The sequence below is a fragment of the Toxotes jaculatrix genome, chromosome 21 (genome assembly GCF_017976425.1).
Source record: "Toxotes jaculatrix isolate fToxJac2 chromosome 21, fToxJac2.pri, whole genome shotgun sequence".
NCBI lineage: Eukaryota > Metazoa > Chordata > Actinopteri > Toxotidae > Toxotes > Toxotes jaculatrix.
This window is the reverse complement of record NC_054414.1, coordinates 7,676,290-7,701,038: the sequence shown is the minus strand read 5'-3', so window position 1 is coordinate 7,701,038 and position 24,749 is coordinate 7,676,290. Positions and strand designations below refer to the sequence as shown.

At 43.6% G+C, this 24,749-nt stretch overlaps 1 protein-coding gene across 1 annotated transcript in view; it reads right to left on the bottom strand.

The window, feature by feature from the left end:
• Positions 1 to 13,564: 13,564 nt before the first annotated feature.
• LOC121201190 (transformation/transcription domain-associated protein) overlaps positions 13,565 to 24,749 on the bottom strand; it is a 76,938-nt gene continuing 65,753 nt past the window's right edge. The window contains exons 67-72 of the mRNA XM_041066896.1: positions 20,405 to 20,630; positions 19,719 to 19,936; positions 18,668 to 18,852; positions 17,860 to 18,063; positions 15,997 to 16,191; positions 13,565 to 14,836 (exon numbers count right to left, since the gene is read on the bottom strand). Coding sequence (XP_040922830.1) covers positions 14,552 to 14,836; positions 15,997 to 16,191; positions 17,860 to 18,063; positions 18,668 to 18,852; positions 19,719 to 19,936; positions 20,405 to 20,630 — 1,313 coding nt within the window. The 3' untranslated portion in view covers positions 13,565 to 14,551. The remainder of the gene's footprint in view (positions 14,837 to 15,996; positions 16,192 to 17,859; positions 18,064 to 18,667; positions 18,853 to 19,718; positions 19,937 to 20,404; positions 20,631 to 24,749) is intronic.

Genomic DNA, 24,749 nt, shown 5'->3' with positions numbered 1-24,749 from the left:
CTTTTAGACACACACACACACAGAGAAGCAGCAACAGCTATTCATTTACTGAAATGTGTGTGGAGTGGCCAGCAAATTGGCTTCTATAAATATCTTTTTTTTTTTTTTTTATTCTATTAGTTTTCATTTTGCAGGTAAACAAACCTCTCACTTCTTGGCGCTATGCTACATTAACATAAAAACCAATCAAACAAATTATGTTTGGGCCATTTATTAATTTTTACAGATACACATTTATTGAGTGTATAACATCAAGTTTAGTTTTTTTACACTCAGCAGAAGAAACCAGGAGTGATTATTTCTACAGTTCTGCCATCAATTGTCAGCAGCTCATCAAAATAATTCTGTTATGGATGTTAAACAACACGGCAATCCATCATCAAACAGCTAAGGTCACGTTGTAAGTCATTCTGTGTGCGGTTTACACCTCTCAGCATGCACACACAAACACGAAGATGCACACAAACCCTCCATCACCATACTGTTAAATTTGATTTATGAAAAGTGACAACAGCATCAGTGTTTTTAATTATTAATAGGGAAGAGTCCATGGGAGTCATCTCTCAATCCTCCAACAAAGGTAATGGGGTTATTTGTTGTGGCGGAGGCCCTTAAACTTTGATTCATTTGACAACCATCCCTTGTGTCAAGAGCAACAGCAATGGCTGCTAGATAAGAAGGCTATTCCCAGTGATACTGTGACATTGACCTGCCTTACTAGAAGGTACATGCACTCACACACGAGCTCATATGCACATTCACAAACACAAGCTGCACACATACACACCTGAACCCATTTAATCTTCGAGCCAGTGTTACAAGTGCTCCCACTGAGATACTGACACCATTACAGGAGCTGAAAGTCAAGGGGTGACCCCTTTTAAACTGCACCTCGGTTGGACAGTACAAAAAAAAAAACCCATTAAGAGGTTAAATGAAAAGGTTAAGTGATCATTCCATAAATCTGAATGTCAAAATTCCTGATATTTCTTGTTTATTCCGATTTCACAACGTAACTGTAAATGCAATCTTGCATGGCTGCACGCTGTGTTTATCATTCAAGGCATCTGTCATGCTGCACAGGGGTAGGTAAGGCACAGCGCTTCAATCTGTGCTAATTACAACCCTCCTGTGATGGTACACTGTACTCCAAAACCCTTTTCACTGCTCCTTTTGTAGGACTGCAGGAGCCCAGAACAAATTAGTCTAATAGCTGGAAAGTGCCTTCGAAGCAGTGGCAGAGGTCAACTAGCTGGAAAACGCTCAGGCACAAGGACAAAGCAGAATATGCCGTGTGTCATTGCCTTTGGATCTGCCTGAAAAGAGTTTCTGAACAGTGGACAAGTGCAGAATTAGAGGCGGGTCTGCACAATATTAAAGCGACAAACTACAGCAAAGATTAGATTTTCAAGATGTAATTCAATAAACGCACACAGAATAGGCCATTTGTTAAACTTACTGTTGCTTTTCATTCCTGCACTGTGAGCTCCTTCATAATCAGAGAAGGCTTAACAATCAACGGAATGATACATAAGTTAAGTTTCGGGTCCAGGTCCCTTTACGACAAAATTCATAAAATACATAATATTCAGTACAAATAGAAAAAACACAGCGAACTTTAGAAAAACGGCTACAGGAAAACATCAGCCCGTACAGATAACTCATCTTAAGTGAACACACCGCCATCAAACACTGACTGTTAATGTGAAACAAAGCAACATCATTACAAATGATCCATACACAGAGACAACTTTGTAAAACATATTTTTCGCAGACACACACACTGCTCACTGCTTACCTCCTCCTCCTCCTCCTCCTCGCGTGAATGCGCCAGTGTACACACGCGCGCAGTTACACAAACAGGTAGACGCACCTGTGCGTGTGTTTTTAATTGCCATTTGTTGTTCCCTCTACAGCCCTGCATGAAATTGCTGCAGACCTCCAGAGTTTGAAAGAACTTCCGCCCCAGTTACAGTTGTAAAGCTGTGATTGGTCAGTTGCTTGGGAACAGGGTTTAACAAACACCTGATGTCCTAAAGCTAAACCTGAAGATTTGCAACTGTTAGCATCTACAATAAATCTGTTAATATTCTCTTCACATTAGTTTTCCTCACCCACCTAGATATGGACCAGCATTTGAAAGTAATTTCAGCTTTAAAATCTCATTACCAGTGAGCTACTACACGCTGCACAAAGTCAGCTGTGAAAAAGTAACCAGGAAATCCATCTCTGCCTGTCTAAGATCACGCCACCATCTATTTGTTTATCCCTCAAAATGCATCAGCAAACCAAATTAAAAGTCATATCTTTGTGCTCCAGGCTTCCCAGTATTATTTCCAATCAGGGAGAAAATTATTCAGTGCTATGTAAAATGGTGAGGCTGCATTAACCAGCATGGGAGGGTACAGTAAGGACAAGATTAAATATTAATTGCATAGTGATTTATACTGCACATTCTTATTTATCTCACCTGCTGAAATGCATGCAGGCCATGCTCAGCAAGAGCCTCTTATTTATTTCTGCTGGGCAACTATCAAGCCACAGAAATATCAATACTAAAAATACATTTCAGGCTGTACAGATCAACTTTGAAAAAAAAAAAAAATTCAAATTCAGTTTCAGTACTGTCTTGTGTTGATGTGATCTGCTTCTGCTTCTGGTGTTATCACTCACACAGCATTCAAAAGGAGCAGGTGATGCTGAGACCAGCTGCCTGTTCCACCCTCTGGGTTCAGGGATTCAGCGGTAGATGAGGGTCAAATCTTTTATTTTTGACACTAAACTGGGTCTTCATTTAGCTCCACCAGGGAGGTGGTTCATGAGGTCAGTAATCCAATATCAAGTCGTAATGTTACAGTATTGCTCCTCGGAGTCCTCTTAGACATGTTCATTTTCATTTGGCCTTTTAGAATTTGCAAGTAGAGGTGGAAATAAATGGTATGAATTGACCTGGTAATTTAGAGCAAAGTCAGAACTGTTCAGGGCTGTAGCTGCTGTTGAGGATACTGAGCTCATGTCATTGTTAATCTTTCTAGTAATTTGGGGGTTTACTGATTTGAGGAGTTTGTATTATCTTGTATTGTCTTTAGCTGAGTAAAAATCAGTCATGTGATGTTTACAGCTTAATAATGTTACACTGTAAAATAAACTATTCTTAACCAAGAACTTCACCCACGTGGCCCAGTTTTTTTCTGTCAGTGATAACAAGTGTCTGTGTCCCTCAACAGTGATGTCCACAGTGAGGTCCATTAATTCTTGCACTTTCTTATTATTTCCCCTTTTTCTTCTCACACTCATCTTTGAGTGCCTTTGAAGGCAGAAGGTCTCTTTTCATCTGCAAATGCCAACATGAAGCATACTGTCATCAGCTGTTCTTTTTCTCTGCGCTTCTCCTGTCACCTCTCTCTCTCTCTCTCTCTCTTTCTCTCTCTCTCTCTCTCTCTCTCTCTCTCTCTCTCTCTCTCTCTCTCTCTCTCTCTCTGTGCTTCTCACCGCGGTGCTTCGACAGGCTGCCGAGCCAGAATTATACACCAGGTCAGGACTAATGAGTGGGTTTGGAACATTTTCTCATATTTATCAAGATGAACCTGCTGATCCCCAGCCTCTCCAACCTTCTCTCTTATTCAGTTTGTTGTCTCCCAGTTTTGGAGGGGTTGGTGGCTGCGCTTGCTCTCACTCAAACTGCCTCAGACTCAAACTGACACTCAGCCTTCAGACTCAGACTCCAGATTTTTAACATCACAGGAAATGGAAATTGTGGAAGCCTCTATGTAAAAAAATAATGGGCATCCTTGAGGTTCAGTTGACACCTGCTTCATCCTAACTCTGAGTCCAGCCTGGGACTTCTTCTTTCTAAAGTAAAAATCTAGAAAGAAATAGTGATAATAATAATAGAAAACAAAACAAATTTGAGCTTCTTATCCAGCTTTTTTTAAATTCATTTTAATGTTACTAAATTCCTTTCTGCCCCACTTGGTAAAGACCTACAAACCCCCTTTTCCCCCCTTAAATGAATAACATGATTGTCTTTTACCAGCAGTCTTGTGGAAGAGACATTCATTGACTTTCAATTACTAAATATGGGATATAACTGGCCTAATATGGAAATCTTGTAAAACGTTTCACTGCGGGCAGTGAAATGGGATTTATGCTAGAAGTGAACACTGGCTCTTGCAATTGTAAAGTAATGGAGGATATATCCTGCCACATCTCAGGCAGACAAAGGGATTTGCTTTCACTGAAAATCTTTCCGACCTTGTTCCAAACCCATTTGGAGGTGTAAATTCACCACGCTTCACTCTCAAAAGTCAAATTTACCCCAAACTCCCCTGATAATTTCTTCCGATCCATTACCCAGCACGCTGATGTGTTGTGTTGTGTGTAGCCACCGTGCAGCTGCGTCTGCTGCAAAACATACAATCAACCGGAGGCAAACCCAACAGACACAGAAGAATTTATTTGGTAAACAGGGTTTTTATTTGATTTCCTGTTGCGCTGCCGTGTACAGTAGTGGAAAACGACATTGTGTTCATTAGTTTATGTGCATTAGCAAAGGAATCTAATGGTTTATGCATACAAGGCCACCAGCGGAGGGCTCGGATGATTTAGGATGATGCTCATTTTATGGAAATCAAAGCAAGAAATAAGAACAGTTCTCGTAACGCACAGACGCTCCCCCCTCCTTCTGCATTTCTGTCCTGCGGTTGTCTCTGTCAAGGCAATTCAGTGCCTTCCTCACCCTCCCTCACCCTCTTTCGATCTTTCTCTTTCACCTTCCCTCCATCCCCTGCTCTTGTTGCTGTCAGAACGCATTAGGATGTTGCTAATGAGTGACTTAAATTAGGATCCCCTGCAGTCCTATCCAGGTGTGGGTAATGAGGTGGGAAGTCAGAAGACTGGGGCTCCTCCTCCATTCTTTCACTCACTAAACAAGAGAGAGGAACATCAGTCAGTGTGTATGAGCAACACATCAAAAATATTTCCCTATGTCCCTTAAGGAGTAATGAGCTTATATTCTGGTAATCTGACAGACAAATAGAGCTCAAGTGAGTGGAAAAAACACATTTTTGAACATAAACCCATAAACAATGTGAGCGCTGACACAGTTGGATTCATGACAACTGTTATTTGTTATGTTTCACCGTGGATTTATGGAGAGTAGCGCTGAAATGCTCTAACACAGACAAGCTTAATGATATGGAAATTGAAGTCGTAAGTTCGTGAAATGCAGTCATGAGTTCTCTTTCTCGACGCCATCGGTTAGATCTGAGCTCCGACAGCTGATGGGCTGTGATCTGTTATCGTCCCTGTGGCCTGGCCTCTCACAGACAGGCTAAATAGGTGGTCTCCCTCCACTGGAGGTGGAAATGAATCTGGCCTCAGATCCCCACTCCTTTCTGCTCCCTCTAACACCCCGCTTGTCTCCCCGCCTACCTATCTAGGCCATCTCACTTCGTTTGACATGACGGGTAGGTGTGTGTGTGTGTGTGTGTGTGTGTGTGTGTGTTTGTGTGTCTGGACATGTGTGTATGTCTGTGAGCCAAAGCCTCAACTTTCCACAACTACAGAATGATCAGTTACAGCACAATTTTATTGAATCCAATTACCTTCGATTCTTTCTCCGGCTGATCCGATGCTCTTGAAGCAGCGGAGTCAGCTAAACACTCAGGGACTCATATTTTTTCAGCTCTTCATCACTGTCTATCAAGCTGCCATGACTTATCAGGAACAACAGAGGCCTTGACAGAGTGACATAGTCACAAATGATGGCCATCTGCCTTGCATGAAAGTTTTGGGAAAACTAATCTGATTACCATCTCTCCTCGCTGTCTCAGCAGGTTTCTGGTCCAGGAGCTTTTACTGTTTGAGTTACAGTGGGAGAAGCAGAGACACGGACCTGGACTTTCCATATATACATGTAATAAGGTTCGCTGGTTGTCTTGTCTGTCTGCTGGGTTGTTAAGCTGTCACTCCAGACACTTACACGGCTTCTCCTCTCAGCCTCTGCACTCTTTTATTAAACCCTTTTTTTTTTTTTTTGCAGGAGGAGGATTGCTGTGTGAGGATAATACTGTTAAGTCAACTTGGTGGGTAATGCAGATGTCGTGGCAGCTGCGAACAAGTCCTGGATCTGAGAGAGTCTGCTGTGCACGGCCAAAATGAAACTGCCATTCAAAACCAAAAACAAATAAAAACAAGAATCAATTATTAATGGCACTGTGAAGTTAATTGAAGTTGTTATTTTCTGACTTCTTTTTTGCACCCTTTCCCTTCAATCTGCTCCATCTACTTTTTCATTTGATGATTTTCAGTAGTTTCCAAAGTGAGTTTCAACAAACACAGAACTTGTCGGTGTCAGTCAAAGGTGCATTTATACAAAGCTAGTTAACCTAATTCCTCCCTGTATGATTATTGTTGACCCTCATTATTGTTGAACATTGGTGCAGGAGACCTTTTAGTCTTCACTTGTAAAGCCTAAAGAAAACAATTTAATTCATTACAACTTTAGTGCTATCGAATTCCATTGTAAATATGCTCTGTTTTGCTATGGCATCGGTTGTTAGCTGTTAGTGTGTATAGCTGAAGCCAGGAGGCCTTTAGCTCAGCTGTGTATGAAAGACTTGAAGCGGGAGAATCTTGTATCTTGTTTGTTTAATCCGATTGAGTTTGTTCACTCACAATTTTGCTTGACGTGAAACCAGTGGTGGAGGTCTAGCGGCTCACAGGCGCCTAACTTTTCCAGTTCATCAGACGTGTCCAGGTAAGTTGTTGATCCTAACTCTCTGATATGAGTGTAGCACGTTCATATCAGCGAGTCCTCTGTATGAATGTACTAGACTTACTGAAGTGCTCTTGAGAAGTTTGAGAAGAAAGTAATATTTTCATTAATATCGATCTTTAATTTTCATGAATATTTTCATTGTAATTATTATTTTTTGTCCTTACACACTCATAATGGACTTTTCTCACTCACTGGAAATGAGGCTCTAAAAGGCGCCTGCCTCTAAGTTTTCAGAGTAAAGAGAACATCACAAAAAAATTAAAAATAAATAAAATACGTGTGGATTATCGGGAGTATTGGGAAAACCTGGACATGAAAAGCACATACCTGTGATCTCTACAATCAAACGCAGAGTTTGAAGATCTGAGCTGACAAAATAAATATTACAAATTACAACAAGATCCATCATACACTACAGGATGAGCTGTCTTGCCAGAGTTTCCCTGGAAGCTGATTGGACAGATTGGACGAGCTCCAGCATGTTGTTGTAGAGCAGATCGGTCCCTCCAGTAGCACCTGGTGCTTTGTCTCCACTTTAAACAGCTTCCGTCTTGGTAGCTGGCTCCTTTCCTGACACAAAACTCCCCTGTGGAAAAGAGAGAAGTGAATTGGTGTCTGCCTCCCTCTCAGGTACATCCTTCATCCCTACACCTTCTCCTCTCCTCCCCTCCTCCCCCTCCACTCTCCACAGCAATCCGCTGCCCACTCAAGCAGCTGTCAAGGTGAGGCGGTTTTACATAGTGAGGCTCCAATGCCCTTGTCCAATTTCACTTTGGAGTGAAGCTGGGCTGAACATGCCAATCCTGATATTACCAAACAAATTAAATCATGCGGTTGGGCGCAGAGGCGAGTGAGAGTGCTGAGGATGCCGGGATGGGTGGGTGGAGGGGTGGGGGAGCAAGTTGTCAACTGGGTTAAACAGCTCTCTGCCTGGTCTGCTCAGAACATCCTAAGAGGAGAATCATTAATTGGCTCAGGATGGAGGGGAGCACTGGTGGGAGACGCCTCTGTTGCTGCCGGCCATGTCCATAACAAAGCCATGATGGCTGGCAATTAAAGGCCTTATCAGAGAAGAAGCGGCCGCAGAAGGTGCACGTGAACGATGAACTCCCGCTTGTCACGCTGAAGGAGAGACGTCAACCCAGTTCATGTAACACAACTTAGCATTTCCGGGCATGATTTGTTGTTTGATGGTCTATTCTTCCTCTTCTTCAGCCATGGCAACATGACATGTTTAATCTACAGTCACATGAACACACAAAGATGCCAGTGTTTAGCCGGTGTGATGTTTGCCGTGTTTACCATCGTAATTTAGTCATTTGCATTTAGTCATAAGTATTGGACATTTAAATTTTTCATCTGCTGATTGTGCTCAATGAGCAGATTACAATGAACAGAGCTTATTGCAAATGTCTCCAATCGGGGACATGAACTTCTGCAACAAATTTCACAGCAATCAACCCAGTAGTCGCTGGGACGAGTGTCTTCAATGTCAACCTCCCTGTGATGCTGGATGAAAAGTCAGGGAATCAGGAAAGTGAGTGAAGTGATTCGTTTCCCTGGGGACAATAATTCTCTGTGCAAAATTTCTCTTTCACACTGAGACATTTCAGAGGGGAACAAAGTGGTGGACTGACAAACGCCCCAAATGACGTCACCATCCCAAGATCCACGCATCTAGCGTGGTTCAGTGTGTAGGATTATATTAAACACATCAATGGTATAAAGCAATTTCTGGCATCACAGCCTCATAATCACACGAACAATGTGTTCTTCTTGCCGATTTTCAACAATCATGCAGGGAGAAATCCATTTCCCAAGAAACAGAGCTGCCAATTAGCCCACCAACGGTGTCCTCAATTGACCAGAGCAGAGCTTCCTGACTCCAGTTCTGCTGCTTTTCATTTACACGTCTAACAAGGAATGATTTAGACCAGGGACACCAGGTGAATGCAGGAACCTCTCAGAAGACTGAAGCTAGAAAACAACATAATGCCAGTGTTAGCTAAGTCAGGCTGCATTTTGAATAAGAGGTGCAATTCACTTTTTCTTTACTTAAATCTATTATCTTCTACCTCCCACCGTCAGAATTGCATTTGCAGTCACGAGCTACACATACAAAACATAGTTCCATGCAACATGTTGGTTTGTTGTTTAAGGTGATTCTGGTAAAGGTGGGGACTGTCTCTAACTTTAGGAGAAGCAGATAATGCATGTTTGGGGAAATATGTTTCCCGAAAAGCATATTACAGCGCTTCATCACAAAATGACTCCCAGAATGGATTGATCATAACAGTATGAGTCTCAGGGTGAAATTTTCTTCCAACAAAAGTGGTCCGTTGACTTAGTCCTGCTGACATATACAGTATATATATATGAGAAATGTATCTCATTGCTTGGGAAAGATACCTGACTTTTTCTTTCTTAACGTGAAAGCAGCCAAGAGTCAGATATGAACTGAATCCTGGAGACAGAAGCATCTTTGGATTTACATTTTACAAATCAATTTCCAAACAAAGGAAAACTATAAATCACAATTACACCACACTACCTCATAGCGTTAAGGAGTCAGTTCAGGCCGACCATCAGAGAAACTTCTGACAGACCCTCATGTTCATTCAAATCCAGAATCCATCACTGGAAATTGCCTTGCTCCTTGTTCTCTTCACACAGTAACATTGACATTTTCCCGGACATTCCCACCTTTGTAGCACTGAATCAATTTTTGCAGCAGGAGCACAAAGGTTCACACTGAGCCCTTACAGCACACAAATTTCTCAAGCACTGTGATGCGCTAAATACCGTTCAACATCAGGAATCATGTGACTGCCTATCAGCCAGCCACTCCGTTCAGCCAGAGCGATCGATTTAACCAGGAAAAAGACTTTGAAAATGTGGAAATCAAAGGAATCCTAGTTAAGAGAAACTGGAGAAGAACAAATGGATGTTGCATCAAGTATATTTGAAGGAACAAATGAAAAGCTTAGCTACACATATTTTAAGTAGACAGATTTCAAAACAGAATTCAGGTCATTCAAACTTCGAGTCAATACTGTTAATTCACTTTAATGCTGTCCTGCTCCAGTGTTGGACTCTGTGTCCATGTGCGTCCTACTTAACCGTATTTTATACTGTAGCAGGGTCAAAGCAGAAGAGCACCACAGGTCTTGTGTCAACTGCACAAAGCAATACAGTAGATTGTGTTGAACACCTTGTTGACACTACTTCACGCAGTAATGTGAGCAACAACAACAACAACAACACATTTGTTCATTTTACACACTGTTACAAAGGCATGTACTCACACTGAGTATGAGTCCCCACGTCTGAGAATAAGCCAAAGAGAACTACCCTTAATCAACACTTCAGGCACACTTATACTAATACCACTTCAGCATGTTAGTCAGTGCCAAGAGTACTCCATAATTAATCACGCTGTACTGTTTCACACTCCGCTGCGGCTAATGTTGCCAACTGGCAATAAACAACATTGAAAAAGGAGGATGTCATTGTCATTTCATGTTTAGTTCACTTTTTAAGCAGCATCATCACCAACCCAACGTGACCAAACAGAGTTGCAAGTGTTATTTAACACACCATAGTTGATGAATTCATCCAAAATGAAGCCAGACGAGTGACACATACCAGTATTTTAAGCTTGGTGAACAGATGTTGCCAAATTGCACCATGGGAGTTGTAGTTAACATGTACCTCAAAGTTTTTATGTACACAGGTTTGTACCTTCAGTTAGCCTAGCATAAGGACTCTTACACAATGTGTATCAGTACAAATTCAAATCTTTATGAAAGTTGCTGATGTACTGCTGCATCACTGTCACTAAGACAAAAAAAAAAACGTGACTTTGATTGCTTCCCATAATGCTGTGTGTAGAGCTCGGGCAATTAAAATCATAATGGCAGATTTTAGACACAGAACTAATGAGCTCAACTCCTCTGAGTGGAAATGTCATTAGAAGTCGTAATGGGAGCTCCTACACCGAACAAAACAAATCCTCAGCTGCTAGATATGAGATGCGCCGCTTCCCAGACTAGAGATCAACACACAGTCATTATTTGATTAATACTGTTTGTTTACATAAAGATACAAAGGAGCTTCTCCCCCTACTGCGCTACAAGGCCTGATACAATGTGATGTATAATTGGATGCTGGCTGTGAAAACAGGAGAAGAGTTGGTAGCGTTCCTGATCTTGAATGATGAATAGTGATGAGGAAAACGAAGTGGATTAGGGAGTCGACGCAGCACATTTGTTTTCTCCCTCTGTTCTCTTCACACTCAGAACAGCTTCATCCACGTGTGTGTGGACTCTGAGTGTGTCAGCCACTGATCTGTGTACTTGCGTTGCGTGTCTACTGTAAGTTTTCATTACACTGTATCCACACGCATCAGTGTAAAACAGTTTCTGAAAAACCCTCCCTCCTCCACTCCTCCCTTAAGGCCACCCCCACCTAGGCGGGGGATGAGGATCACTGGAGGGAGAAGATTTCATCATCTGGTCCTGCCAGGATCTATTCCTGCTCCGGTGTGTCCTGTGAGATCTCTGCTCTGTGCCAGCGCTGATGATGATCCAGGCTCAACACCTCCACTCCCAGCGGAGCACATCAATCACCTCCACTCCTCTCACGCTACCGGAAAAAAAAAAAAAAAAGAAGGGGGGTGCGAGGGTTGTAGGGGGGTTGGTGAAGCCTTCGCCTCCACTTCACTCATATCAGGCAGAGAGAAGAGGAAAGATGGAGGTGGGGGTTGCTGCAGCCGTCACCTCTGCTCCTGTGGTGTCTGTGTGCAGTCAGAGGACGCCAAGGAAAGAGCCCAGGAGGCAGGTTGTGACAGGTCTATAGGGGAGGGCATGTGTGTGTGCTCACATGTGTGCTCTGCGGTTGTGGATTTCATATTTCACCTAATCTCTCTCAAATCGGAATGGACACCTGAGGCGTGAAATGGATGCCTGTCCCAACAGAGGGCACCCACAGCTTCAAACGTAATCTCTCCAAAGGACCGCATGTGTGTCTGTCTCTGTCTCCATTTACTGAGGAAATAAATCCCTCCTTCGTGTTTTGTCCTCACTTGACATGAAAATCATTTCTTGTTACCGAAGACGCGTTGGTTTGCTCACGGGTCACGGGGTCAGCCCCGGCTGCCGTTGAAACCAGCGTGACTCTGCCGGGTAAATGATGCATCAGGGAACAAGCTGAGTCAGTAAAATTATACAGTTAACTCTGGTGCTGCGTTGCTTCGCTACATTGGGAGAGATAAAATAAAAAAATGAGAAAGATGTTTTGTTCAGTGCAACAACTGCAGACGCACATGGTTTGTTGAGGCAGACAGGCAGTTAAATTCATGTCCCGTCCTATATTTAAGTCAGGTGAAGCTTGGGAAGTTGGGAAAAAAATATCCCCAAACTTTATTGGATTTTAAAAAAGGCAACTGAAATATGAATCCTCATAACTTGGGGAATCGCTTGAATTTTCATCTACACTGAATAATGACAACGTACTTGCTAAACATCAGCATGTTAGCATTAGCACTGTGAGCATGTTGGCATGCTGGTGTTCATCATTCAGCTGCCTCACAGAGGCGCTGCCGTGGCTGTAGACTCTCAGTCTCCTTAAATATTTTAACATTGAAAATCTAGTATACAATCAAATATTCATGTTTTCTATAAGCTTTGTGCAGCTGGTTTGTTTATTTATGACTGTGACATCAACAGCAATGGATTTTGTACATTTGACGTCATCCTTCCTCATGTTGGCTATTTGCCTGATGAAGACCCTGTAGGGTCCAAACATCACCTTTTTCAGTCTGGTTAAGTCTGCGGAGTGGGGGGGCCTAGAATAAGTCATTGTAAACGGACATGATTCATCTCTTCAGGAAATGAGGCAACTTGAAATCTCTTCTAACTCAGTGTTTAGGGGGGGGGGGAGTGAAGCACCTCATAAAAAAGACACGACAACCAACTGAAAAGACCACACACACTACACAAATACAGACACTTAGCAGGAGGGCAAATACAAAAAGAGAACGGTGAATGGACCTCATATACTTCATAGACAGAAGTGTTTCGTTTCTTCTGTGGCTCAGGGAGGAAGAGAAATGTTAGAGACAGTGTGTAAACATGTTGAAAGGCAGGCTGTGTGTGTGTGTGTGTGATTCTCAGAGAGGCGAACAGAGATATAACCTTTGTTTATGAGTGCAGGCGGGCCGACTGACAGTGTGTATAAGTCAAGTGAGGCCAGCCCACTCGGAGATCTACTGGCACGCATTAATCAAGCACCAGGGGGAGGAGGCAAACGCCTCAGCACACCTCCGCAGGACTCTCTAACCACGGGGAGGGAATGACCACAAGGTTATTGTACCTCCACGAGACAGAGCCGCTCTTTTTTTTGATTCCACTCCGCTGAGCTGAAACTCTTCTCCATAAATGTCTGCTAGCTGTGAACTGCAAGGATGACGGCAATACTTTTTTTTTTTTTCCTTTTTAAATACGTCGTAGAGCAGTTCGTCTGGAGTCGTTTCACAGCATGAGTTATTGCTGCGATAATATCCAAGAGTGCGTCCTTCAGGGTGATTATGACTGTGACAGTGATGCAGTAGATGAGAAGCACAGATGGGGATTAACTGGTTATTGTTGTTGTTCTACAACTGGTATTAAAAAATAAATAAATAAAGACAACTCAGGAAAGAAAGGTAATTGAGAGTTTTTTTTTCTTTCAGGTAAATAAATAATATACAAGGACAAAAAAACAAAAGAAGCAAACAGCTTCTGTATTAAAAAAAGAGCATTTTATTAAAACAAAATGCTTATTTACATGACAAGAGATAATACTTCTGTTGGAAAAGGCTTTGTACCTTTACAAAAAGGGGAGAAATATGCAAACAGCCAGTTTGGGAATGATATTTGCATTACAGCAGTTACAGCTTATGACAGTCATGTCGTGTCAGTTCCACCCTGAAGATTTACTTTCTCACACCAGGACTGATGGAAAGACACAACAACATGTAAAGTAAAATGGTAAAATGGCTTTTTGAATAGTCAGACATCTTAATATAGTTTAAGCAGTGAGGAAGAAAAAAAAAATCCAAAAATTAAAGAGCATCACCGGTTGTTCACAGGACAACAAAACTCCTCATTCGGCAAGGATAGAAAAGAAGCTACATAGTTTTCCGTTTAAATAAAAATACAAAATTTGAGGTGACAAAATGATTTTTAGGGATGAACTGTATTTAAAGTAAACCCTGGGTGCAGGTGAAATGCAACGCAGATGCAGCTAATGCACACAACAGCAATGATCCATCTCTTAAATTAAAAAAACAAAACAAAAAACATTAAGTCATTCAAACATTAGTTTGAATGAGTGGCTCATCATGATGCCTACACCAACATTTGCACTTCCTCCTTGTCATATTAAAGACAGGGCATCACAGACAGACTCCTCGTCATCTAGTTATAAAAATAAATATAAGCTGACGGAGGAATTGTGTTTTCATAAAAAGATTCTTCCGGTCCAGATGAGAGTATTCAACTTACTGGCAGGCCCACGTCACACCACCAGTGTGACAGTCAGTCCAACGTCGTCCACCAGGCTTCAGTTACAGTGAAGGGTACATTTAACCACTGTTGTCTGTGTTTGTCGGATTTGTTCTAAAAGTAAATAAAAAGACCTTTTCTTTTCTTGCCCTGCATCACATCCCACGCTGCTCTGTGGAGGAGTCCACAGCGTCTCATCATCTCCTCCTCCCTCTGATCTGGTTTCTCAGAGCCAGGGGTGCCAGGCGGGGTCCATGCGACACAGATTGTCCAGGCTGTTCGCCGCGGCCACCAGGGTGTTGACCTTACTCTCCCCTCCCTCGAACTGAGCCAGGTTATGGAGCCGGGTCATGATGGCCGTGACGGCCTTCTGGACGAGTGAGACTAACTGCTGGGAGTCCATGTTCTCGGGCTGGCCGGCCGGAGACAGGGGCATGGACGTGTCCTCTTGGGTCTTCTTGTGCCATGCAATGATCTCATCACGGAGGACGGCCTTCAGGATGCCGTCCACCTATCGGACACAGAGGAAATGAATGTTGCAGAAACACTGGAACAATGGAACATTAAATATTTAGCCTGTAGCTGGATCCTCTGACAATCAGACATTTCCCAGAAAACAGTGAAGTCAGTGTCCAAATTAACCAAAGCAGCTTCTTCACTTTGATTCTGAGCAGAAACGTCCATGAAAGCGTGAAGGCTTTGTTTCATCTAGTCAAACTAATCATTACAACAGGATGCTGTTGCTAAAAAATCTTGATGACAACACAAGTCTAGAAATAAACGTTACCTAATTTAACTTTCACACACCAGGTATGCCTGTCTCCCGGGCAGAGCTTCCTAATCCATGTGCTCAAAATGTGCATCATGGGAACGACGGCGATGAAACACGATAAAAGCTCGGTTTATAAAAAGCCATTTCCAATCTCAAACACACAAAACAAAGCTGTTAACTCCAATTAAGGACGCGTCAATCATCCTCGGGGAAATCTCCGTGTTGTTAGGAGCTCATTATGGTGACAGAGAACTGAAATACATAACCATCTAAACCATGACGGGGCCACAACACTAGCAATTATCACCTAACTAGGTACACGCTGTTCCCTACCCTTAGCTAATGTGTTTATATGGTTTCAGGCGGCACCAGATTGTTTATATGGTTTAAGGCTTCACTATATTTGAGTGGATAATTGTTGTGCGTTTGTTGCGTTTTGTTTTGTTCGCTGGAAATGTCCATTTTCTTCGACCACAAAAGAGAAACTGGCCTCTGGCAGAAATCCTTAACTAGTTCACATCGTCGGGTGTTTTGTTTATTTGCATCTACAGCGCTCCTGTTCCCTCCACATCTGTCAGACTTAAAGCATGAGCCACAGCTATACATAGGCACCACACGCCTGTCATTACTGCCCTGCTGCAAGATACATTACACAACCCTCTGACTGCTCCTTTTTTTAACGACATTGTTTTTGTTTGGTTGTGCCTCAGATAAACCCGGAGAGGAAGTTCACTGGGTTTAAGTGCAACACAATACCTGGAGTAGTTGTTTAAAGCAGCCTTATTACAGAAATCCAAACTGTAATTTACATGTATTTATATATATAAAATATGAAACACAGGATCATCATAATAAGGTAACTCTTATTATAAGCAGACAGGCTTTTGCAGACAAGCTACCTTAAAGTTTGGCTGCGCGAAGCATCGTGCCACGGCAATCATGGAGGCGGTGAGCGGGCCCGAGACGCCGATGGTGGTCAGGAACTCTGAGATGTTTGGCGTCAGGCGGAAGGGAACGGGACGATTGGCGTCCAGGTCGCCCGTGGCGTCGTTGATGTCAAAGCGGAAGTAGGAGACGTTGAGTTTTCCCGTGTCCTGAAAACAGAGAGCAGAGTAAAGGTTAAGGTGCATGTCAGCAGCCTTACAAGTGAGTGTGTTGGGTGTTTTCTGACATTTTAAATAAAGTATTGTTCAGAAGTATGTGCTCAAAAAAGCTAAAAATGATCAATAAATATTCCTTTTCCAGTTTTTTCCACAGTCTTCTTAGTTCACATAAGCCCTGTAAGAAAATGACTCTTCTTTAGAGAGGCTAGGGGGAGTTACAAAACAAGCTCACACCAACCAACGAAATGGCTGCCGTTATTGATCTGCGTGCCCCAGACACAGTAACACGTCAAACTATCAGCAGCAGAACATCTATAATCCTCAATTCACTCCCACTCCCCTCTCCCCCCTACCCCCACCCGCTGCTCCCCGCTGACTTAAACGTATACGGCCAAGTTTTCATCTTTAAGCCTGCATTTATGTGCGAGAGGACCGGCTACACAAGCAGCCATTCCAGGAGAAGATAAGCTCCCTTATATGAAAAGGTGAGTGGCTCTGACAGCTTTATAGCAGAGCATTTCATTCCAGCTCCTGCTCCCTCTCCTCCTCTGTCTCGCCTCATTCCCTCCCCCTCTCCCTTCTCTCTCTTTCTCTCTCTCTCTCCTACTGTCATTTGCTCCTCCAGGCCCCAGTGGAGGGCCTCGAGGCAGTGGGCTGAGACACCAGCAACCCCCAGGGGGCTCTGATATGCCCGCAGACAGCTGGGTGAGGAAGCAGCACTCAGAATGCTAAATCACCGGACTGGTGGCTAACGATGGCTACATTTAGGGGCTGGTGTGAATGGCATGACGCAACATTAGCGTGTCACATGTGGTGACTCGGGGCTGTGAGCTTCACAGAGAGAGATGACAGATGCTGGGTGATTTTCAGAACAAATGTCAACGATATCAGAGGAGATACAGGAAAAAAGAATGGGGTCTATAACTAAATGAAGCCCTGATGAACATCACCAAGCAGGTGCCTTATATACTGATGCCTCAGAGCATCACTTGGCTGTATAAGAGCCAACTTAAAGGAACATAAGGTCTCTGTTTAGGCAGGGTGGGGCATGATGGCATTGCTGTGATGTCCTGTCCTTGCTCTCTCTCTCTCTCTCTCTCTCTGTTTGTGTCTGTGTGCGTACACTCTCCGCACCGTAATCCTCCTGTGTCTAATGGGATCTGCGGAGTGGAACAGGCAGAGAGGGGGCTTAATACCAGCGCTTAGCTGCCCGGAGGAACGCCTGTCAGCAAAGGCCGATTAGGATCAGAGGGGAGGGGTGGCCGACTGACACAATCATCTTTAATAATGACTTTAAGAAAGCTGTCTGCGGACCCTGAGCGGCAGACGGATGCGTGTGGAAGCGGATGCGCGCACACACAAACACGGGCCTCTTCAAATTGAAATGTCTTTGATAGCTGTAGAGAAGAGGAACTGAATATAACATTCTGTCAAAACACCCTTCGCATTGACAGCAGCTGGCTGACTGATAGGCCTAGCGTGAATGTCATGGGGGAGAATGGTAATTCATACGGCCAGATATGGAGAGGGTAATAGTGATCTCTTAATGCGTCTGAGAGTGTGTATCTATTGAATTAGCCGCTGTCACACGGATCCCACTTGCCCTTGACAGAGAGTCCAGCGTATTTCTGTTTGTGTATGTTTGTGCGTGTTTGCTACCTGTGCTATCTGCAGCATCTCAGGATTGAGCCTGTTGAGGTGGAGCATGAACTCAGCCAGACCTATCAGGGCCAGCTGGATGGTGAACATCTTCCGGAAGGTCCAGTAGTCGGTGGCATTGGGGAAAGTGTGGAGGGCCCACTCCTTCAGCATGCTGCGAGGAACCATGTTCCCCTGCACCTCCTTCAGGATGTCCCGCAGGACCTGGTAGTAAACAGGAGGAGGGAGCAGAGGTTAGGTATGCAGCTGTGGTTCAGCTGTTATTGGGCCTGTTTTATTCAACACAAATTCTAGTCATTGAATATGATTCAGTGTCCACAGTTCACCAAAAACACTGGTGGATTTTATTATTCCAGAGGCCATAAGCAGAGGAGGCACAGAGCCAAAAAAATCAAATTCAAATTAAGCAACAGGTCTGGTTGGCCTATTTTCCTCTTTTTGATTGAGAGTTTAGGTGATGATCAGTCGCCAGGAACAGCCATCACAATTTTCCAGTTTGCAACCTTGAACCAGAAGTGAATGACAACACAGCCTTTTGGAGCATTCAGCCAATCAGGTGAAGGATGTTTTGCTGATGTTTTTTTTTAATGACGAACACATCTATTATTTGGTGATTGGCTGATGTAATAGCTTGGCTGACAACCACTGATTAAGTCACTTGTGAGAGTGAATCACTGCTATCCAGTGAAAACTGTGCATCTTCAAATCTTCAAATCTTTTTCATTTTTGTACCAAGCCACACAGCTGTATATGTTACTGGTATGTGTGTATGCAGGCAGATGTATACGACATATGACTGTCTCCATACCTGGTGGCTGGCCTGCGTGCCTCGAGCCTGTACAGTGGCCAGACGATCATAATATCGGGAGATGGGGTTGTCATGTTCGATGCCCTTCTTGGCACAGCGCTGTTTGTAGATTTCCACCAGTGACAGAGATGAAGGATTGTCCTCGACTAGCCGCATCTGAGGTGACACTGCCACCACTCGGGGCACTGGAAAGACAGAGGGAGAAGGGAGGGAGAGGAGGAAGACAGGATGCAGGTGGGAAAAGGATGGGGAGGGGGAGGCAGAGGCAGAGGGAGGAAATGGGATGTAGGGAAAGCCAAAGGAAAAAACAGAGGAGGAAAGGGTGGAAGGAGGTAACAGGAGGGGAAAACAACAAAGTCAGTGACACACAAGCTGTAAACATTAGGCTGAACTTGCTAGCAAACAGTCCCTGTTTTAGCACAGTGTAAACTACAGATCTAAACCTACAACTAAAATACTCCAGAGTCGATCAACACCACGCAGGGTTAAAGAAGGTGAAAGGCCGTGCATGGGTTGCCCAGTGAAAGCAGTCTAAACATTTACATACACTGGCACCCTGAATCAAATCAATACCAGTCCTTCCAGTTGGGAGGAAATGGGCTGGAAGGGACTGTTGAATTCCCCCTCCATATTTCCCCTTAAACAAACCAATCAAGTGCATAAATGGAGAGTGGGCAAACATCTGGGTGGAGGCAAACCACAAGGGGATGACAAGAAAGGAAATAGCGCTTGAAAGCGAATTGAAATTGTGTGTGTAGTTTGCGAGTGGTGTGTGAGTGAAACTGAGGCAGAGAGAGAGAAGAAATGAGAGGAGACTGTCGGTGCCAACTGTTCTCAGTGAACAAACAGGTGTTTAAGAAAAAAAAAACAAAAAACAAAGCAGCTTTTCTCTTTTCTTGATCAAAAGCTGGTGAAAGAGGTAATGAAAGCTCGAAAAAAAAAGATACAAAATCTAGTAAATAAGGAGAGAAATGCTCCTAATATATCATCATAACACATCATAATAAACCTCCTGCAGAGAGGCCCCCGTCTCTTTTGTCCCTGCTCCTACCAGTGAAGAAGAGGTGTCTTTTGGTGGTCTCCTTCCTCTTCTCCAGACAGGGGTTGAGGAGGCGCAGGAGCTGCAGGACCCTCTCCTCTCGGCGGGACTCGGTCAGGCAGGCGTCGTTCATCACCAGGTAGGGGTAGATTTTGCCATTGTGGCCGCGGATATAGAGGCGACGTGCAGCGGTGTTGTGTTTCTGAACGATTTCGACTCTGGGCATGAACCTGGAGAGAGGTGCAGAGAGACAGAACTGAAGTCATAAACTGTGTGGGAGGAACGGTGCGTGGGTACAATTCTCCTGTGTGATTCAGTGCTTCTACACAGCACCTCACTGAAAACTTCATATTCTTTTTGACTTAAAATGACCAAGATTTATTAAAGAAGGGCTTTAAATTTGGATTACAATCACTGGGGATTTCAGTCTTAACAGGACAGGATGAGTATGGAGTATTTCATTCGTACTTTGTATGTGCAGGCAATTCTATTACATTCATCAGCCATTTAAAATTATTTTCTGTAATAAGAATTAAGTATCTGTAGAAAAGAGAAGGACATATAAAATGTAATATGAGCTTGCCGGAGCACAGCTGGTCAATAAGAGTACAAAAGGCCAGGCTTTTGGCTCATGGTTACTGTGAATTCATCCTCCTGCTTACTACCCCCAGGTGCCCTTCTGTAGAAAAGTCCAGTACCTTGCAATTTTGATGTAGTAGTGCGTAGGTTTGGGCATGAGGAATTCCCCGGGGATCTCCACCTCAGCTGTCTGTGCAGAGAAGTTGCTGAGGAAGCGGCATTTCTCTTCAATGAGGAAGAACTTGGGCAGCTGCTTGGTCTTGGCCTCCAGGATCTTGATCCACTTTTTCAGCTTGGAGATCAGATTGTGAAGCTTCATGGAGCCTGGCACGCTGAAGTCAAAGTCTGGTAGAGGAGGAGAAAAAAGCCGTTACAACACAGTTACAATAAGAATCTTATTATAGCACTGGCACTTATTTACCAAACTCTGATTTAGCAGCAACTTTCCCTTGCCTAATCAGCTATCCTTGAAATGCCATTCAACAAGACACCAACAACCCCAACTGCTCCACTGGAGCTGCCAACAGTACAAGACTGTACCAGCAGTAAGCAGCTCCCAGGTGTGTTTGTATGTGTGTGACCTTTAACCTCCCCAGCAGCTATATGTTCCCAGACTTAAGCTATAAATACAGATGTTTTTAAGTAACCTTGCTAAATAAAATACTATGAGGGGGTTACGAAGCATGCAAGCAGCAAACACACAAGGAAAAGTACTGAGAATAGTGTCAAAATATCAGTAAGAAAAGAAAACAGAAGCAGGATTATAAAGGAAAATGTTTGAAAGCTTATTGGTCAGATGACATTTCACTGCAAATGCTGCAACGGTTTGAAACCACAAATGGATAAGATTAATTAACGTGAGATCTGGGTGTTTACTTTACTGTTATTCACCGGGTAACACTGACTAAGAACACCTCGTTTTTCACAGCGACGGCCTGAGGGAGGGCAGTGGTTACACAAACTTACATCTGGGAAATGTCCATTATAAATATTGTGTTGCACTGTTGGTCACTCCGCTGGCGCAGTGTGGTGCAGTGCCTTGCTTAAGAGAACTACATGGATAAGTTATTCACAGCAGGCTTGCAGCACAAGAGGAGCTGTTTGCTCTATCGACTTAAAACTCCCTGGCGGAGGCTGGGAGCTGATTAAATTAGAGCTATAAAAATGAGAGTCTTAAAGTATTAAATTCCTGTTTCAAGTCACAACTCATATTGCACATAACATATTGTGATGAGCTGTAGTAATAACAACGGAAGGAGGGGAAGTGAGCCAGGCAGGTTTTCCATTTTAGAGTAAAGCCCCCAGGACATCTCTGTAACATGAATGCGCGCAAACACACACGCGCACACGTACACGAACACCTACCTCTCCTATTTCAGTACACCCTGTTGTGCCGCCTGTTATAATGAATCCATGAAACTGCAAGGCCTTGCCATTTCAAACCCGTTCAATCTCTCCCAGAGTGAGACCTCCTAATACTTTAAATAAGCCCTTTAAAACAGCCAATGTTCTTTTCGGAGTGGCCTTATTTCGCCATCCGTCTGCCTGCAATTCACCTGCCTCAATAGCAGAGGTAAAATTGAAACAGTCCTGAGAAATTGCAACCCGACAACAATTCAGCACCATAAAAGTGTATAATGCCTACAAATAGAAAAAGCGAGACATGCTCCACTCCTTCGGAGCCATGAAGCAATACCGTAATATCATTACATCTTTATCAGATATGAAACATTTTACCTGTTTAACTCTGGAGACGGCTGCACATGAGCAACAGGCATTATGTTACAAATAAAAATACAATACCTAAATAAAATACAGGAATATTTCAAGTAGCTAAAACTGAACAAGTTGTCAAACAAAAGCAAAAAAAGACCTTTTCTGAAACAGATGGTGAACAATATTTCATTTTTTGGAGCTCTGATTGTTAGTTATAATTTCCACACATTGGCATTGAACAATTAATCTTCTAATGGAACATTCATTTTGTTTGAGAGAAACCGCAGAAAGTGCTCTCCATGCAGCCAGTGAGACTGGAGGAGAGTTATTTTCAGTCCCCCTGAACTCATCTTTGACCCCTGCTCTGTCAGCTAGCACGGGGAATAGGATCCTGATAGAAGGAGTGTGGTGTGAAAAGCAGCCAGGCTGCTCTCTGACCTGTGCGTAGAAACCAGGGCTGCTATTCTGCCCTACCTGGTCTGTCTGACAGACCACAGCGGTGAAGCTGCCCTGCTGTACCAAATTGTAGATCCAGACTCAGGAGGTGGGCCACCTCTGTATATACAACCATCATTCCCTCATGTACTGCCCTGTTACTGACTGAGTGTGGGATTGTATGTGTCCCACATATGTGTGCGGTGAGATGGACTCATCTCGACTTTATTATGTCTGACGGGTGGGCTGAAGCTGTTAGCATTTCAGAAGCCACCACAGCAGCATGGATGGAGGTAGGAGGAGTGTCTGGCAACAAGGTGACTGCTGTCTAACTGAAGGTACATAGGTCAGAGGTGCTAAGCCAAATTGCCATACAGAAATATAATGAGTAACATTTAACTATGTTAAATATCATTTTAGCATGACAAATGACTATTCAGACACAGAATTAAAAAGCCAAGAAACTTGTGCATTTTTTTTTTTTTCAGAAAAGGCTCTTCTGACAAAAGTCTCTGGAACAGATCCACTGCTAAAACAGTAACTCATGCAAATAGCATTTGCCGTAATTGGATTTGAATGCCTCCCTGCTGCCAAATGTTATATGTGCAAACATAAACCCATATTTTCCGGCCCACAAACCCTGTGAAAGCGAGTGAGCCACTAACGTGGTGCGGGGAATGGGAGCCTGGCTGCTCAGCAGCTCTGTAAACCCTGTTTGTTCCGCTCTAGAAGGCTTGTGTGGTTTCAGTCTCTGTCGGCCCTGCTCCCACGTCACCGTGGGGACAGCTGGGTAGCGATGGTCGGCAGGCACCCTGCGAGGCAGAAGCCCTGGTGACGCCTGGCTGCGTGAGCACAGCTGGCACTGCAACATCTGGTAAGATTCATCAGCACAGCTCTCACTGCGAGTCTCACTCGGTCTTGTTTGTGTTGTTCATTCAGTCAGCCCATGTGCCATTCCCATGCTTTTGTTCGCTAATGCCATCACACCTGTCTTAATGTTTCCTCTCAGGCTCTTATTCCCATTGTTATAGCTTTTTTTCTTACTTAGTCAGGTGATGGTTTTTTCCCAAGCTGCTTTTCATTTACTCGCTCTCCTTGTCCTCCTCTATCCCAGGGCCAAACACATTAGCTCTATTGGCCACTCTCAGGACCAGTGGAGGGGAAAAGCACAGGAGACACTGAAGAGCAGAGCAGGGGAAGAGGAGGGAGAGGGAGGAGTTGCTGTGTGGTAACGCAATAAAGGGGAGAGAGGGAGGCGTTTGCTATGAGAGTAATTCAGTGAACATGTATGTGCAGTCAGTAGGAGAGAAAAGGAGTCAGCACAGAGGTTTATTTAAACACTGAAAGCTGGGGGAGCTGCAGACGGTCCTTGTTTAAACCGGGTCCAGTGAACTGTGTTCAACTCCCTTATGTAATGTAGGAAAACAGACACGTGGCTTCCAAAAACAGGGGAATGATTGTTTTGAGAAAATGTCTCAGAGGGGGCCTTGGCTGAACAAGAACTGCACCTGTCCTGTTGGATTCCACAGCTCGCATATGAACAGGAACGTGCAGGCCAAAATGACTGGAGGCTTCGTCACTGCCTTACAAGCGTACACGTGAATATCACAGACTTTTTGCTTTGCAATGTGTTAATCCAAAACTGGGGACAGATCAGAGAACTACCTCTCACTGCAGAGAATCTTCCAACTGCTAATCTTTGATGTTGGATCAGCTCAAAACATCTCAGAGAATACGAAGATTGGGAAGGTGCCATTAAGGAATTTTCTGGGGTCTCGGGCTTAAAAAGGAAATTAATTCGAAGATTGAGCTAGATACGGTCTATAATTCTACATCAAGTAAAACAAAGTACAGGGGATGTTTCTAATGATAGCCCGAAATGTAAAACCTCCACAGGACAAACGCAGTGGACTTTTCAGTGCTGTTGTTTATCATCCTACCTCGATGACTTAAGTGAATCCACACAGACGAGGGTTATTTGTGTTGGTAATTCACAGCCGATCCTGCTCTCCAATGAATGATTTTCACTGTAATGAGAATATAATAGCTACCCTGGTATTGTTTTAGGGCAATATATAGCAGGGAAAGTGGATTAAGTGTTTCATCTGTGTGCCCCAGTGGTTGAAGTAGAAGTAGACTCTTGAATTCACCTGCCTGTTCCAACATTTTATGAGCTATACTCACTTTTTTGGCACAGCAAGAAACCTGTAAACAATGCTTTCGACGCAAAGGTTTCCTGACAGAGGATAATACACAAGGCAAAACAACACCTGACTTGGTGGATAGTTGTACTTAGTCTACAACAATAGGCAG